The 18,862-nt window shown below is 36.9% G+C and overlaps 1 protein-coding gene across 8 annotated transcripts in view; it reads left to right on the forward strand.

Moving 5' to 3' along the window:
• LOC133846137 (tyrosine-protein phosphatase Lar) overlaps window positions 1-18,862 on the forward strand; it is a 159,749-nt gene that overhangs the window by 138,363 nt on the left and 2,524 nt on the right. For 6 of the 8 annotated variants that reach the window (XM_062280918.1, XM_062280926.1, XM_062280943.1 and 3 more), the window contains 9 exons: window positions 242-342; window positions 1,901-2,093; window positions 4,132-4,282; window positions 4,370-4,506; window positions 6,964-7,260; window positions 13,847-13,986; window positions 14,274-17,612; window positions 17,669-17,779; window positions 18,520-18,825. In XM_062280918.1, coding sequence (XP_062136902.1) covers window positions 242-342; window positions 1,901-2,093; window positions 4,132-4,282; window positions 4,370-4,506; window positions 6,964-7,260; window positions 13,847-13,986; window positions 14,274-17,612; window positions 17,669-17,779; window positions 18,520-18,825 — 4,775 coding nt within the window. The remainder of the gene's footprint in view (window positions 1-241; window positions 343-1,900; window positions 2,094-4,131; window positions 4,283-4,369; window positions 4,507-6,963; window positions 7,261-13,846; window positions 13,987-14,273; window positions 17,613-17,668; window positions 17,780-18,519; window positions 18,826-18,862) is intronic. The other 2 variants (XM_062280969.1, XM_062280961.1) reach the window with 1 other exon arrangement.

The following is an 18,862-nucleotide window of genomic DNA, read 5'->3' on the forward strand; positions in this document are numbered from 1 at the left end:
AACTGAGTGCAGAGTTGTTGTGCAGAGAGGCCAAGATGTCCCATTATCAAATTATTAAACCAAATATTCATGCGTTCTTAAACAAGCATTAACACAGCTGTCCTTTGTTGCAAAACAGACAGAGAAATTGCTTGGCAATCCTCATTTTATGTTGACAATGCCAAAATGCTCATCGTACTCCCAGCTATGTATCTCTACCTCAATCTCTGACTCTATATCTCTATCTCTTTCGGTCTTTCAGAAATGGAAAGTGCACCACGTAATGTGCAAGTGCGCCCGTTGAGCTCATCCACGATGATTATTACTTGGGAGCCACCAGAGACGCCCAATGGACAAGTGACCGTAAGTACCTGGCATCAAGTACGCATATTAAACAACAACCCGAACACAGATTCCAACAACGACAACATGAACAAACGACTCCCGAACCCGACTCCGACCCCGACCTCGATCCTGACTGCAAGTTTTGAGACCTAGACTCTCTCTCTCTGTCTCTTTGACTTGGGGCCATGCCCGGGGCTCGACACTTTGTCACATGGCGAGGCCAAATGACGTTAGCCATGTTTGTCAGCTCGAGACGAGTCGAGAGCCAGAGAAGGCAAAGAGCAAAACGTTTAAATGCAAATGTGCGAATGAAATCAAAGCCACACAGTCAGTCAGGCCAGTCCACTAGCCTCCCCCTCTATACGCTCGACTGCCGTTTTCATTCTTCAGGATGAACTGACTGCCCAGCAGCCTGCTGCAGGTCCTAGCTTCTGAAGCACATTGATCGAGCAAAGTGCTAGGCCGCAATTGTTGTGGTCTCTATTGTTGTGCGTCGTCGTGTGCTTCAAATGTTGCCGGCTTGCAAACTGTCCTCACCACAAAATGCCAAAATTATAAAGTTCGCAAATCTGAGACCACAAAACCATATTTCATTTTTGGTTATCAGTTTCCCCATTTCAAACAGTTTATGGCCAAACGATTTTGTTCCATCGACGCACAACAGCTGCAACTGCATTTAAATTTGTTTTTGCATCGAAAGATTGCGGTTACGAAAAATCCTTTGTGATAAAGTTAATGATATGATGTTGCTCATGCAAAATTAAGCTAGACCGCAAATTTTGAATAGCTTAAGCTTTGCTTAAGTACTTAACTGAACTTTATTCAATAATCGTTGATTATCGACAGTTCATTTTGTGTTTTTTTTTATTTAAAGCGTTTTCAATGCTTTTTGACTATACTGAGTCAAAGTATATTCTTGCTTAACATTTATTTGTTTTAAGGTTTCAAAAAAACATAACTTTTTTATGTGAACTGAAATTTGTACTCAACATTTAACAGTATTTTTTAACCATAATTGAATAGATATTTTGTGACTACATTTAAATTATATTTATAATTTATAATGCAAATATAAAAAGTTTTATTTTACATATTGATTCTTATTTTATGGGTATTTTTGTAGAACTTTCATTGCTTTTGTCTGCATTTAATCCGTCAAAGTCTCTTTTGACTTTTTGCTTACAACTATTTCAACAAATTACAGTCGAATGTGTTCGACTGAAAGATACCTGCTACCCATTTGTAAAAACCATATTCTACAAATATACCGAATATGCACCTCAAAACAATAAAATATACCGATATTCACATTTTAAATATGTCGTAAAATAAACTATGATATATGTCGAAGATGACTCCTTCTGCCTGCTACATACATTTCCTGAAGTGAATCGGTAGCTCGTATAAAAAGTTATCGAGAGCGCATAACTTTTTTTGTGAGTGGAATTTTACATTAAATTTGGACTCCATAACCATTGTCAGTGAATAATTTTGTGACTGAATTTCCAATATTTAAATAAGTTTACTTATGCATTTAAGAAGTTGTAATACTTATTTGGTTTCTGTCATTTATCAGGGCTATAAGGTGTACTACACGACCAATTCAAATCAGCCGGAGGCCTCTTGGAATGCCCGAATGATTGACAATAGCGAACTCACTACCATATCGGAGCTGACACCCCATGCCATATACACGGTTCGCATACAAGCTTACACCTCAATGGGAGCCGGTCCAATGTCCACGCCGGTTCAGGTGAAGACACAGCAAGGTGAGTGACATTGCACCTAAAATTGATTGCCCAATCAAACCCAATTACTTGTCACACAAACAAACACGCTCACACCGACACCTACACACACACGTACACTCGGTTGTTAGCTCAGAATGTTAGACGTTGAATGTTAAATGTGAATTGTGAAATGCATTTGCTGGGAGCGCACTAAGACATGGACAATTTAATTGATCGGAGATTATACCACTTATTTAATTATAATCCTAAATGACAAGCGAATCGTGTGTACAGTCAATCAAGAATACTGTTCTGTTAATCATCTTTAACTATCTACAAGAGTTATCACATTATCCAGCCAAGCTTACAATACTCAAAATAATTAATTCCAATATTCGTTTTCGTCAACTTTAACTTTAACGATTTTAAGCGAACTAATTGTATTATTTTTCAAAGTGCGTAACATAGTTGCATATTTTAATTTAAAGCTTTACTTCAACTTTGCTTGCAAATTGTTAATTTATTGTAATTTTTAGTAGCTGGCAACATTCTCTCATGTGGCCTTAAAGCCACAAGAAATTCTTTAAGCAAGTTGCAATGTTTTTGTAAAAGACTAAACAAGCTTCACGCATAGTTTTCCCTTAGATGAAAGACATTTATTCCATTTACTTACGAATTTCAACGCACTTATAACTCTGACTGTGTATGTGTGTATATTGTGTACGTATGTGTGTTTGCTTGCATCTGTGCGTGTGCATGCAGCAAATATTCATTAAGTTTGACTGCTGAAGCAATTGCATTTGCCATACTTTGATATGCAGCTTTGTGACCAAGCCAGAGCAAGAATGCTGATCGGGTTAAGGGAAAGGACTTTGGGGTGATTGTTTGTATATACATGCATATGTGTGTGTGTATCTGTGTGTGCTCGTTTTGGGGATTGGAGATTGGGTGGCAAGGTTTGCTACGATGTGGCCACCAGTTTATGGTCTGACTTTAAATTTGTTGCATTTGCCGTATTTGTTGCACTTGTAGCGGTTGCCTAATGCGCTTAGCTTTATTTGTGCCAACCCCTGGTCAGCGCTGTTTGAATGCCTCAATGGCACCGACTTACTGACTGACTGAGTGACCGACCGGCAGGGGTCCTTTGTGTAGCACAGGATTACTAAGATTTGCATTGGAAATTGCAGCTACAAAACTATTCAAATTTCAAGTGCAAATATTAAATTAAAAACTGTATTTCAGAAAGGAATTTCAGTTAAAGCTTTTATCAGATTATAGAGGGGATATTTTTTTCTCTGCGCAAAAATTAAAACGAAAACAAATTGTAAATATTTATCAATAGTTGAATAAATTGATTTTTAATAAAGTTCTGACGAATGTTACGAAAATATTACCGAATGCTATAAATCAATTACATTTAATCTTAGTATATTTTGAAGTATTTTGTGAGGTTGAATTTTCAAAAAGTCAAAAATATTTTCATGACAATGTTTTAAAAGAAAGTAAAAGGTTGACGAGTTTTGCAAAGTACTTTATCATCATCAAATTGAGAGCAAGGCAAATGCATATGTGATGACGGTTGAGATACATGAAATGCATTTAAGGGCATAAAAACAATAATTATTTCTCTTGAGGGTATATAAATCATTTAAAAACAAACTATTTGCTTTTGATAGACCAAGGCAATGTGGTCAAAATGCGGACAGAACTCTCGTTATGGAGATGCAAACACATTTATTATATTCACAACCAATTCCATGAGCAGCAAGTACATACATTTGTTTTCAAGTGCGTGAGTGTACGATGTTTGTGTGTGTGTGTATGTGTGTGTGTGCGTATGTGAAACATCATATCAGAATTGGCATATATAAATAAATGCCACATTGATTTGTTTGTATTTTATTTAATTTCCGTAATTTCCGTTTCATTATTACCAAACCAACCAAAACCGAAACCAAATATGTGCGCACGTGCTATATACACGGATGCTCCCTGGGTATATCACACACTCATTCCTGATTCCACCTGAACCACCTCTCCGTGCACCCTCTATGCGTATGTGTACGCTGAAATACAGGTGTGCCATCACAACCGAGCAATTTCCGGGCCACTGATATCGGCGAGACCGCAGTCACATTGCAATGGTCCAAGCCGACGCATTCCAGCGAGAATATTGTCCATTATGAGCTCTATTGGAATGACACATACGCCAATCAGGATCATCACAAGTGAGTTAACAATTCACCTAATTCAATATAACGAAATACGCAAATATAATTAACTTATGTACACACATTCGCATACGCATTTTGCAGGCGTATTTCCAACTCGGAGTCCTATACGCTTGATGGTTTGTATCCTGATACCCTGTACTACATTTGGCTGGCAGCTCGTTCGCAGCGCGGCGAGGGCGCAACCACGCCCCCAATACCAGTACGCACCAAGCAATATGGTAAGTGATTAGCCTCTTGTCTTTATGCTAAGTTAAGTTCCCAAAAAAAAAACAAAACAACTCAATTAAGCTGTAGCAATCGTACGAGTTTCTATAGTTTAAGTACAACAACAACTAAAAACCGATCAAAACAAAAACAGATATTTAATTTTCCAATACTTATATAAATATACCATTATTATATATAATTACATATAAACTATATACATATATATCTATATATATATCCCATATACCTTTTGAAATGTAGTTGATTATTCAGTTGAAAACCCGTTATATAAAGTTCTGTGTGTGCGAGTTTTGAGTGTGTGTGTGTGTGTGTGTATTGTGTGTTATGGCCCTCACAAGGAGACAGGTAAAACTTCGTTTGTACTGTATGTGTGATTGAGTGAAAGCGAAAGGTGTGAAATGAATTGCACTCTTTAAATCACTTATAATACTTTATATATACTATATCCTATTCAATAATGTATATGTGATTGTTCTGGTTTCTTGCAAGTTCTATGTTTATCATATGTATAATTAGTTCGATATATATTACACTATATTATACACATCTATCTAGGCTATACTTAAAAATATACATGTACAATTTACACACAGTTAGTTAAGTCAATACCCTACATCTACATACAACAGCTTAGCTTAGGTATACTATCGCAAAAAAGTCTCTAATATACAAAACCAAACTAGAAACACGCCTCAAATTTTATCGCAGAATCAACAGATTACAGAATATTTTTATTTAACTAAAATAAATAAAGAAATTCTGAATAAAAAAAACTGCAATCTGTTGATGGAACAACACGATCTAAAATCGAAACTCTGAAAACATCACCACATAACAGTTACAAATACAACTCTACTCTTACAATAACAACATGAGAGAAAACAACAGAGAAATATTCAACATTAAATTACTTTTTGAATGCTTTATTTGTGCACGAAATTGTTTGTGAAATTGTTAAGCAACTTGCACCCAAAATATGTAGTTTTATTTGCATTAGCAATTTATGTTTCGAGTGTTAAATTATGCAAATGATGATGCATAGTATTAGTAAGGTGATTGCAATTCAACTATTTCTAAGCATGTGTCAAAATTGTGAATACAAACTCCAAACTGCAAACTGCAATGGCAAGTGCAATTGCAACCGAAACCACAAAACCAAAATTCGTAGACAATACTCGTAGCCTGTCTGAGTTTCTGTGCAGATCTGTGTCTGTGTTTAGTAATTGATTTTGAAACGCGAAGAGAAATGTGAAATGTGAAATGGAAATGGTAGAGGAAATGAAAATAGATGTGGATGTGGAAGTGGAAGTATCTATGCATTGTTGCATCCATCACTTTTGGTTTTCATATTTGCACGTTTTGCATATTCGCATGATTTTGCGCATAATTAAAATACTAAGTGGTTCTAGTGGTTCTAGTGGTTCTCGTGGTGCCTGGCTTAACGATTGTTTTGCGGCTTCGTTTTCAGAGCAATGAGAAATGAATGTGTTTAGCATTTGTATTAAATTGACTTGTTCCTTAACTTTCAGTTTTGCAATAAATTATTTCAACTGTTTCGATAGCAATTTTCATGTTTCATGTTTCGTGTTTTGTTTTCCATTTATCTAAACTAATTGGTATTCTAGTTAGAATATATTACGAGCATCGTGCATCTACATTTACTTTGACACATATTTGTATCTTAACTAGACAAATGTTTTTATGTATAGTTTACTTAAATTCTAAAACCACATGGTTTATGCAAATTAAATGTTTATAAAACTCATATGCCATGTGTGTATTTATATTATTGTCTATCTGTAAGTCTATGTACTGAGTGTGAGTGTGTGCGAGATCCTTTAAATTAAGTTATCGCATAAACTATTGCTATAATATATTATATTTATATGCATGCTTGATAAACGATTTGTGTTTTAGTAAATAAAATATATTTGTATTTCATTGCCAATCTTTCGTAGCATTTAGTGTAAAATCTAGCCAATACTGTAAATACAATTTTCAGCTGAAAATCGTTACCAAAAAATATGCACAATTATTTCAAGAGAAGCTTTTAATGAGACATTCGAAGATCTCGCAATGCAAAAGCAACTACAACATTATTTGCATAAACCATTGGATTTAATTATGTCTTGAGAATATATTTTTAAGTTCCATTTTGATTATTTAAAATATCAACTTATATACTTATGCCTAACCATTATGTCATTTATTAAATATTTTGTTTTGTGCTTTCTTTCGTTACATGTTTTTCGTTTTACAAACATTTCTTTTGGGTTTTAACGCTAATCGCTGAACGCTATGATTATATAAAAACTCCACAACTAAATAACCTTACATAATCTCAACCTAATTTTGGCTATACAAAACCAAAATCATCTCAACAAAACCTAAACCAAAAAAAAAAACAACCACACAATACGTACCGTTCCCATCTATTATGTAATTAGTACCAGGTGCTCCGCCACGCAATATCACGGCGATTGCGAACAGCTCGACAACGATCTCGCTTAGCTGGCTGCCACCACCAGCGGAGCGCTCCAATGGGCGCATCATATACTATAAGGTGCTGTTCGTGGAGGTGGGTCGCGAGGACGACGAGGCGTCCACTCTCACTCTGAACATGACCCAAATAGTGCTCGATGAGTTAAAGCGCTGGACCGAGTACAAGATCTGGGTACTCGCCGGCACCTCGGTGGGCGATGGTCCACGCTCCCATCCGATTATAATTCGCACTCAAGAGGATGGTATGTATGCCAATGACAATCTTACGTATGCGTAAGTCTTAACTTAAATCGTATTTCTTTTGTTTCCATTATCATTTATAATTCACCTTTACCATTTATATTCATACGTTATTATAAATTATAATTATCCAATTCTAAGTTTATTTCAAACGTTATTTAACAAATTCGTTTAGTTTACACCAAATCTTATCAACTTATAACTCATACTAATCAAAGAAATTTTTGTACAATTTTTGAATTTTGATAACGAGCACCGAACGCAGGAGCTGCCGCAACGAATAATGGAGCGTTTTCTCTCCTTTGTTTTTGTTTTGTTTGAAATTACACAATTGACTTTTGTTCTGTGTATGTGTGTTTACATCAACCAGTAAATACCATATACCCTATTTTATAACATACGTACATAAGTATTTTTCAATGCTGCACACATCCGACTTTTTGAATGCAGCAGTATTTATTCCAACCCCCTTATATTTTGTAGACTTTTAAGTTCTTCGAAATACAACCCATTATATTTTCACGAATAATCGCAAAAGTTTCTGTTAGTTTTATCATTGCTGGACTTTCTGTTTTTTTTAAGCTTTCTTATAAACTACCCTCTTCTCTTATTGGATTTTTAAAAGTCATTAAAAACTTTGGAAAAACTGAAGTTCTGATCCAAACCCCTTACATTAATATCTCATCAAAAATTCAATACCTTAAGTTGTGTTCTTATCATTTTGCTTTTGGTTTATAATGTTTAAGCTCATTAATTTTTTATTTCAATCAAAAACAAAAAAAAAAAAAAAAAAAATTTTTAATTGGTAATATAAAATTGCATATTTTTTGGCGCAATTTTTGACTACTTTTTTGCACTTGTATCTCTATAAAAAAACAAAAATCCAAGTCAACTTTTTAGCACAACTCCTATATTGTGTTTTTGTTATTTAATCGACTCTCAATCGTCTTGATGAAAGATAACTGCATTAACCGAATTGGAAATATACTATAAATATATAATAAATTATATTTTTTGATATAATGCATTCAACTTTTTGTGGTAATTTGTATAGCACCCAAATATAAAAAAAAGCCATGAGCTCTGTGTTTTTGTAAGCGCACCAGATATACTATTATTACAACTACTATTACTTCTACTATTACTACTACTACTATTTCTAATACTATACATACACAACTATCCACTGCAAATATTATCTACCAAAATTATATGATTTTTAGGAATTTAGTTAGTTGATTGTTGGTGCTTATTTTCCCTATTTTGTTTTTGTTTATCATTGTGTGTACCCGCTAAAGGACCACATTAAATATAAAATTGATTTATTTACATAATTAAATTTATGCAATTATAAATGTAAACAAAACACCTCACGGTCCTAAAATGGTCGTTGTTGCCCCATCCCCAATCCCCACGACCCAATTTCCCCAAATCCTCCTGCTATTCCACACTTTTGTTGTTGTGTACCTTTGGCAAATATTGCAACGCATTTCTTTGCATTTATTTATATATTTTATATTTGCATACGCTTGCAGAGAGAGAGCACTGCGCTATACATACTATATATAGTATATCTAACAGTGCGTGTCACGTCTATGATAGAATTATTTTCGATGATAGTTTAATATGTAGCTGAATGCAAATTTAGCAAGTTATTTTCATATATTGTCGTGTTTGTACAAGTGAAATGTAGCATTACGATATCGCTTAGCTGCTATAAAAACTATATTTCCAATATAAGTTTTTGTATGGAATAAAGTTTGATTGCTCTACACAGCTCGATGAAAATTATCAAAAGAGTTTTATACGAAATTTAAATTTAACTTTCCAATTAAAATTAAAGAGCCTTTGGTAAAAAGAATTGTAATCATTATCGACCACCTTTCAATGAGCTTTTTAAATAAATTGTGCTATCGGAAGAAAAAATACACTTAAGCAAATATACAATTTTTTTTTGTCATGCATATATAACTACATATATCTCTCTGCAAGGGTATTAACGCTGCGGTAACCCGTAGTTTGATCTTTTTTATTTGATTTCTGATTCATACACAAATATATATATATATATATACACACACATACGTATATAGCCACATGTATGCATACATATTTAATAACATTTTGCAGCCGCTCGGTGTAATCTTTTTGAGCCTCTTCTCCCTGTCAACTTTGTGTTTTGTTTTTTGGCACCCATTTTGCACTTTGGCGCCTATATTGCACCCTCTCGGACCCATCAACCTTGATGATTTTGCTGTTGTTGTTGTTGTGTTTTTGTATTTATTTATTATTTTATTTTATTGCTATGCAAATACGCGTGCAATACACAGCAGCAACATAGAGAAAATCCTTAAATTGATTTTCGCACAAAAATTATTTGATTTTTGCATTTAATTTGCATTCTGTTGACACATTTGATTAAGTTTTATTTGCCACCCGCCATCACCTGCATGTTTGCACAGTTAACACATTTGCATCTGGTTCACAATTTTTTTTTTTTACACTCACCTGGATATCTTTTGTGTTTACTGCCATGGTTACTGACATGGCGCCCCTCTGAGTTGATCCCGCTATTTGTGAAACCAATTTTATTATTTCTCTACTCAATTGTCGCAGTGTTTTTATAAATATAGAAAAATGTGCTAATTTGGAATAGATAGAGTCAATCAGAAATTGGCAGATAATTAAACAGCCATTAAAAGGATACGTCAACATTTTTAATAATAATAAATATAAGTGCGTGCCTGGCATAAATTATGAACACGTTTTGTACTACTTAAAAAAACATTTTATTAAAATTAATTAACTCCGGTCAAAGCTTTAACTCTTACCAAAGAAACATTTTTTATAAAATCAGTTAATATTTAAAAGTGCAGAAAATATAAAAACAGTTAATATTTGAAATTACGGATAATGGACACAATTCAGTCGTTAAATTGGGTAGAAATTTAAAAATATTATCAATTCACATAAGAAATAGAATGAGCACATTTTTTATATTCCTATTATTTTTATAATATTCAATCCGTTTATCATATTTCACAACATAAAACACAACTGCTTGTTAGCTGTTGACTTGCTTGTTCGATGAACTTTTTACCTTTAATTCTTTCTTAAGTATGTTGTTTTTCCTCTTTTGTGTTTGAAAAATGGTCGACACGATGAAATGTGTTGGCTCACTCACTTAATTTAATTTGTTGAACGTAAGCACTGTAAATGAAATGTACTTAGTTAATGGTTAAGCACCTAGTAGTACGTCAACTAAGTTAAGCTATAAGCACACTTCACTTACTCACTTTGATTCTGTACTTTAAGTAAGCACTACAAAAGCACCGCAAAGCACTGGCAACTGGCGGCACCTCTGCACAATTGCCAAATATACATAGAGTGTCAGCTAGGCTACTTTATTAATATAATATATTTCTTTTCACTTATTCTGAAGAGAATTGTATGGTTTGAGCAATGCACATAATCAAAAAGAGCACTTCAAGTTGTCTAGTCAGCACAGTATTTTCACAACTCTCTCTCTGCTCGCTGCTCATCTGTGTCGTCTACTGCTACTACTCTACTATATTTTAATTGTACTCAATTTAGCACAATCAACGAGTGTGTATGTATTTGTATGGAAGAGTGTGTGTGTGGAAGTAACTATGTAGAATTGCATTGATAACCCTGCGGCATTGAGAAGGAACTGCATAGTTGGCAGTTAAAGGGTCATCCTGAAAGTATGCTACAATATTTTGTACTTATTTCTTTCCTTCGCCATCTTTAATTTTTATTTTTATTTCGTTGATATTGCGCTTGTTAGCTGGGCTTGGCTTTCAATGCGATATACGAAAGGCAAAATACAAAATGTGAAATGCAAATAGCACCTGTCTAAAGCTGGGCACTTGCTTTCATTTTTCTGCTGTTTTTTATTCCCAGCTCTGGCTGCAAATTCGTAAAGCAGCTTCCCTTTTGTGTGTTGCAAACACACACGCAAGCCCAACAGAGCAGCACAAGTAACCAAAAAAAAATAAATAAAATACACAGAAAAAGAAGCAAATCCTACCCAAAAGAACTCGACTAGCAGATACGCCCTGGAGATTATGGATTCTTTTTGAACATTTTATCGACAGATTAAAAAGAATTCTATTGGTAAAAAGATTTAATTCTATCCATATTTTCAGAATTTTCAAATTTTTAACAAATTATGGAAAATTCTTCTAAATAAATATATTATTCTAACTAAATATGAAATATTACTGTCAACATACGGAAATGCAATAGTTCTATAAATAATAAATACATACAATAAAACAATTACCAACAATTTGTACTAAACGTTTTTTAAACTTTTTTATAACAAATATTATAACCTTCCATAAACTCTAACAAAATTTTATGGATGCTTAAATTTTATAAATAAAAAAATCCTATTTTATTTATTTTTGAATCTAAAAAAAAAACATTTACATAAAATCTGAACAGTGTGAACGAACTTATATGCCTTTCATTATTAGGATTAAAAGGTATTCAAATGAGCACCTCGAGCATTCGTAGCTTAGCTTACGATGCGCTCGTTGCCCCATTCTTTCTATTCAGCACAACACAAAAAGGAAAAGAAAAAAATATATTTACAGAAAAAAATAGAAAACACCTTCTAACGGTAGCATTTTAATTATTTTATATACTTTTCGTTTGAGAGTATGTGTTCGAGCGTGCGTGTGTGTGTGGAGAGTATGTGAATGCATACGAAATGACAAGATCTAGACAAAGCTGCAGTTGACATGCAATCCGTCCCGTAGGCGAAACTGCCCCTGCCGCGTGCCTCTTGCCCCACTGTGCACAGTGTTATGGCAAACACTAATGAAGCATAATTTAACATGTGCGCGACGAGCTGCATTCGGATAATTTGAATTATATATTTATTTAAAAAAATTTAATGACCTCAACAGACAAGAGTCATACATTTGGAGCAGCTCATGAAATAAACAAATAAATTAAGTTACAAAATTTAAGATTAAATTTTAGATATTATACGAAAGTTAGATGTAAGTTTTAAGGTAATATTAACTCATTTTAAGCCTTACAAAATACCACAACGTATGTTTAATTGAAGAGGAAAACAATTCTAAAGGAATTTACAAATGCAACACTTTTTTGTCGAGTATCAAAGCGGGTGTGCCAACAAATATGTAAATTTTGTATTATATAACTATAGTTTCTTACTTTCAACTCCTATCATTTATTATTTTCATCCCGTAATAATGCACCTATCTATTTTTGGAACTGTATAATGTATACTGTAAACTAAAGAGCTATATCTTATATCTTTTTTCATATATACTAAAAAAAAAAAAAACAAACCAAACACAAATATATCTTTGCTTGGCCACTCGCACCTTGCACTACTTGCTCTGTTTCGTGCACCTTTTTTTGAATGCAAACTCGAAATGGAAAAACAAATTTTGAAACTTTTTTGATGTGAATACAAAATTATTGCGAAATTTGATTTTTGAACGCAACATTTAATGGATGGTGGTTAATTATTAAAAATATACAAAATCATTTTAAATCTATTTAGAGAAAAAGAGTGAGTATTTTATATGGTTTGAATATAATGTTTAAGAATGCCCTATATAGCAACCTATATATATTATCTAATTACTATATATATATTTATACAAAACATATATAAATATATTTATATCATACTATTTTTGTACTGGTCCGGAATTGCAGACCAATCACTAAATCTCCAATCAAATCTCTTTTTTTTTAATGTTTTTTCTATTTTAACCAAAAAATATTTTTGACGCCCAAAAAAGTCAGCGAGGATTTTTGTAATAAGGCTCATGACTTTCTAATCATATCTTTATTTCTCTTTTTGGAAATAAACTAAGTACATAACTACATCAATGTTTTTACATTTTGCACACCAAAAAAAAAAGTATAAAATGTTTTTTGAATGCTTACATGTTTGTTTTTTGCCCAAAAGAATTGATATTAAAGAATTGGGGAGACCAGAGAAACTGGTTCACACAATTCGTTTTTGTGTACAAACTTTTTGAAACTATTCTATAAGTATTACTTTCCATAGCAAGCAAGGTATAAAATGCACTTCCCAATTCACTTTTGTGCACCTACTGAGCAACCATTTACTTCTTTTATATACCTACCTAACTATCTTACTACCAACCTACTACTATACAACTTTATAGTATATATATATATATAAATATTAGTTTTTAAGCAGCACTTTCCGCAATTTTACACATTTATTTGAATTATTAATTTTAATTATTGTAAGTGTTATGTGGTGACTTTGACTTGGAGCCAAAAAATTTCGTTCTGGTTTTGTATATGTCTACTAGGGTCAAAGGCAACCTTAGTAATCTTAGTGTTAACTGTGTCTAGTTCCATTTTCATATGTCTCTTAGTCTAAGATACTCAGAATAAGGATAGATCCAAAACAAATCCCTCTACATATATATGATAATATAAGTTAGCTCTAACTAAGCGTATGTATTTGATAGTTCTTTTTAAATCTTTGCACCTTCTATAAGCCCAAGGTTAATGTATTGTTTCTTCGTCGATCGTCTGTAGTGCCTGGAGATCCACAAGATGTTAAGGCGACTCCTCTGAATTCTACCTCGATACATGTTAGCTGGAAGCCCCCATTGGAAAAGGATCGTAATGGTATCATTCGTGGCTATCACATTCACGTACAAGAGATGCGCGATGAGGTAATTTTGAAAAATGAAATAATCTTAGAAAAACTTGAAATACTAGATATACAGAGATATATTATTGATTTTTCAACAATTGATTTTAGACAAATATTTTCATTTTTCCTAAGAATAAGGGTCTTCAAATCTTGTAAAAAATTTACTGATCTCATATATAGCCCAAAAAAACAAACGACCCAGAAATTTACAATTCTTCCCTTTAAAAAAACTAAGATAGGGCTTTTTGAGATCATGAGTATTTCTTTATATCATTATGATAAATCGCAATTTATTTTTAACTCTAGGGCAAGGGCTTCCTTAACGAGCCCTTCAAGTTCGATGTGGTCGACATGCTGGAGTACAGTGCGACAGGGTTGCAACCCGATACAAAGTATTCAATACAGGTGGCAGCTCTAACTCGCAAGGGTGACGGTGATCGCAGCCAGGCCGTGATTGTCAAAACACCTGGCGGTGTACCAGTACGTCCCACGGTAAGTCTCAAGATTATGGAACGCGACCCCATTGTGTCCATTGAGCTGGAATGGGAGCGACCAGCACAAACGTATGGTGAATTACGTGGCTATCGACTACGCTGGGGCGTCAAGGATCAACCGTTAAAAGAGGAGATGCTATCCGGCCCACAGATGACCAAGAAGCGTTTCAATGATCTTGAGCGTGGTGTCGAGTACGAGTTCCGTGTGGCGGGCAGCAATCACATTGGAATTGGCCAGGAGACAGTCAAGATATTTCAGACACCCGAGGGAACACCAGCTGGACCACCCTCAAACATAACCGTACGCTTCCAAACACCCGACGTCGTCTGTGTCACCTGGGATCCTCCAACTCGGGATAATCGCAATGGCTTAATCACACGCTATGATGTGCAGTTCCACAAGAAAATCGATCACGGCCTGGGCTCTGAGCGCAACATGACGCTGCGCAAGGCAGTCTTCACTAACCTAGAGGAGAACACCGAGTATATCTTCCGGGTTCGCGCCTATACCAAGCAGGGAGCCGGTCCCTTTAGCGAGAAAATCATTGTTGAAACTGAACGCGACATGGGACGTGCTCCAATGTCTGTTCAAGCGGTAGCCACTTCTGAGCAGACAGCGGAAATCTGGTGGGAACCTGTGCCCAGTCGAGGCAAACTCTTGGGCTATAAGATCTTTTACACTATGACCGCAGTGGAGGATCTGGATGATTGGCAAACCAAAACAGTAGGTCTAACGGAATCCGCTGATCTAGTGAACCTCGAAAAGTTTGCCCAATATGCTTTGGCCATTGCGGCGCGATTCAAGAACGGTCTGGGACGGCTCAGCGAAAAGGTTACGGTGCGCATCAAGCCCGAAGATGTGCCTCTCAATCTGCGTGCTCATGATGTAAGCACACACTCGATGACACTCTCTTGGTCGCCGCCCATTCGCCTCAATCCGGTCAACTACAAGATTAGCTTCGATGCCATGAAGGTGTTTGTGGATTCGCAGGGTTTCTCCCAAACGCAGACAGTGCAGAAGCGTGAAATCATTCTCAAGCACTTTGTCAAGACGCACACAATCAACGAACTGAGTCCTTTCACCACCTATAATGTGAATGTGAGCGCCATTCCCTCAGACTATTCATACAGACCGCCCACAAAGATTACGGTAACCACCCAAATGGCAGCACCACAGCCCATGGTCAAGCCGGATTTCTATGGTGTGGTTAATAGCGAGGAAATTCTTGTAATCTTGCCACAAGCCTCAGAGGAGTATGGCCCAATCTCACACTATTATCTGGTTGTGGTGCCGGAGGATAAGTCCAATCTGCACAAGAATCCCGATCAGTTTCTTACTGATGATCTGCTGCCAGGTCGCAACAAACCCGAACGTCCCAATGCTCCCTACATTGCCGCCAAGTTTCCACAACGCTCCATACCATTCACATTCCATTTGGGCTCTGGCGATGACTATCATAACTTTACCAATCGCAGGCTGGAGCGTGAGAAACGCTATCGCATCTTTGTGCGTGCTGTTGTAGATACACCTCAGAAGCATTTGTACACCTCAAGTCCGTTCTCCGAGTTCCTATCGCTGGACATGCGTGAAGCACCGCCCGGCGAACGTCCACATCGCCCCGATCCGAACTGGCCATCGGAACCAGAGGTTTCCGTGAATCGCAACAAGGACGAACCTGAAATACTGTGGGTTGTGCTACCCCTAATAGCCGCCTTCGTTGTCTCCACCACGCTGATTGTACTCTATGTGGTGAAGCGTCGTCGTCAGCCCTGCAAAACACCTGATCAGGCAGCGGTGACGCGACCTTTGATGGCTGCTGACTTGGGAGCAGGACCCACACCAAGTGATCCCGTGGACATGCGCAGACTGAACTTCCAAACACCCGGCATGATCTCACATCCGCCCATACCCATCTCGGAGTTCGCCAATCACATTGAGCGACTCAAGTCCAATGACAATCAGAAATTCTCTCAGGAATACGAGAGCATCGAGCCCGGCCAGCAGTTCACCTGGGACAACTCGAACTATGAGCACAACAAGTCGAAGAATCGCTATGCCAACGTTACTGCCTACGATCACTCGCGCGTCCAGTTGCCGGCACAGGAGAATGTCCTTGGCTCGGACTACATCAATGCCAACTATTGTGATGGCTATCGCAAGCACAATGCTTATGTGGCCACCCAGGGACCGCTGCAGGAGACCTTTGCAGACTTCTGGCGCATGTGCTGGGAACTGAAGACTGCGACCATTGTGATGATGACTCGCTTGGAGGAGCGCACTCGCATCAAATGCGATCAGTATTGGCCATCGCGTGGCACCGAGACCTATGGCCAGATCTTTGTGACCATCACAGAGACCCAGGAGCTGGCCACCTATAGCATACGCACATTCCAGCTATGCCGTCAGGGCTTCAACGATCGACGAGAGATCAAACAGCTGCAATTTACTGCCTGGCCAGACCATGGTGTGCCAGATCATCCGGCTCCGTTCCTTCAGTTCCTGCGTCGCTGTCGCGCTCTCACTCCACCCGAGTCTGGTCCCGTTGTGGTTCACTGCTCAGCGGGTGTGGGTCGCACTGGTTGCTACATCGTCATCGATTCGATGCTGGAGCGCATGAAGCACGAGAAGATTATTGACATCTATGGCCATGTGACATGTTTGCGTGCCCAACGCAACTACATGGTCCAAACGGAGGATCAGTACATCTTCATACATGATGCCATCTTGGAGGCCATCATCTGTGGCCTCACCGAAGTCGCTGCACGCAATCTACACACCCATTTGCAAAAACTGCTGACCACCGAACCGGGCGAGAGCATTTCGGGCATGGAAGTGGAGTTCAAGAAATTGTCCAATGTCAAGATGGACTCTTCCAAATTTGTTACTGCCAATTTGGCCTGCAACAAGCACAAGAATCGTTTGGTTCACATTCTGCCCTACGAGTCGAGTCGTGTTTACCTCACACCCATACACGGTATCGAGGGAAGTGACTATGTGAATGCCAGTTTCATTGATGGCTATCGCTATCGCTCGGCCTACATTGCTGCTCAGGGACCCGTTCAGGATACCGCCGAGGACTTTTGGCGCATGCTCTGGGAGCACAATTCCACCATTGTCGTCATGTTGACCAAACTCAAGGAGATGGGCAGAGTAAGTGCATTTCACTATTAATTGACTTCTGACTAATGCATTTCGTTGCGTTGCAGGAAAAGTGTTTCCAATACTGGCCCCATGAACGCTCCGTTCGCTATCAGTATTATGTTGTGGACCCCATTGCCGAGTACAATATGCCCCAATACAAGCTGCGAGAGTTCAAGGTGAGTGTGCAATATTAATTAGATTGGATATTCAATTAACTACACAATTGATTATTGATTTCTGACTTAGTAGTCAAGGTAGGTTCTTTTACAAGCACAACAGAAAAGTTGCCGATAGAACTTACATTGACTATCGATAGTATTTAATTATTATTTCTGTAAAGCGCGAGTATAGCTAAATAGTAAAACGAGAAAAGAATAAACCTTAACAAATCTTTTGTATTTTAAAAAGTCTTTCAAATTCCCATTCAAACCCTCACATTGTCGCTTCGTTTAAGAGCTATCATAATAAATGTCTATTCGTATAATTCTCTATTACATATAAATATGAATGAAAAGCAAGAAACTTCAGTAAAGTCATTTTGTATATTCCTTGCATAATGCTAAAGTCGAGTGACCTAATTGAAGGCTTTTAAAATGATTAAAGTGTTGTTAACAACTTTACTCTAGTCAGAAAGTATATTGAATGTCTAAAGTTTCGTTTTTCATAAAGTTGTAGTCATGCAAGAAATAGACACAGATGCGCCCGCTGCATTTGAGTTTTGCTGTCACGCTTGTCGTGAGGCATAACTTCAGTTTGCCGTCGACTTCAATCAATCAACATTCCCCCTTGGCTAAACACATACTAGGTAGAACTTTTAAAGTCGAGTGAGCTCGACACTGAAATGCTCTTTACTTATGTCTGCTACTTAAGAGTTTCCTTATACTCAAATGTATTGCTACATCTCATTTACTTCAAGGTAACCGATGCCCGTGATGGTTCCTCACGCACGGTGCGCCAATTCCAGTTCATCGATTGGCCCGAACAGGGCGTGCCCAAGTCAGGCGAGGGCTTCATCGATTTCATTGGTCAGGTGCACAAGACGAAGGAACAATTTGGCCAAGATGGCCCCATTACTGTGCACTGTTCGGCTGGTGTTGGGCGCACTGGGGTCTTCATCACGCTGAGCATTGTGCTGGAGCGCATGCAATACGAGGGTGTGCTGGATGTGTTCCAAACAGTGCGAATTCTACGCTCTCAGCGCCCCGCCATGGTCCAGACCGAAGTAAGAGAAAATACCCTAATAATATATAATATAAACT

This window comes from Drosophila sulfurigaster, chromosome 2L (assembly GCF_023558435.1).
Source record: "Drosophila sulfurigaster albostrigata strain 15112-1811.04 chromosome 2L, ASM2355843v2, whole genome shotgun sequence".
Classification (NCBI taxonomy): domain Eukaryota; kingdom Metazoa; phylum Arthropoda; class Insecta; order Diptera; family Drosophilidae; genus Drosophila; species Drosophila sulfurigaster.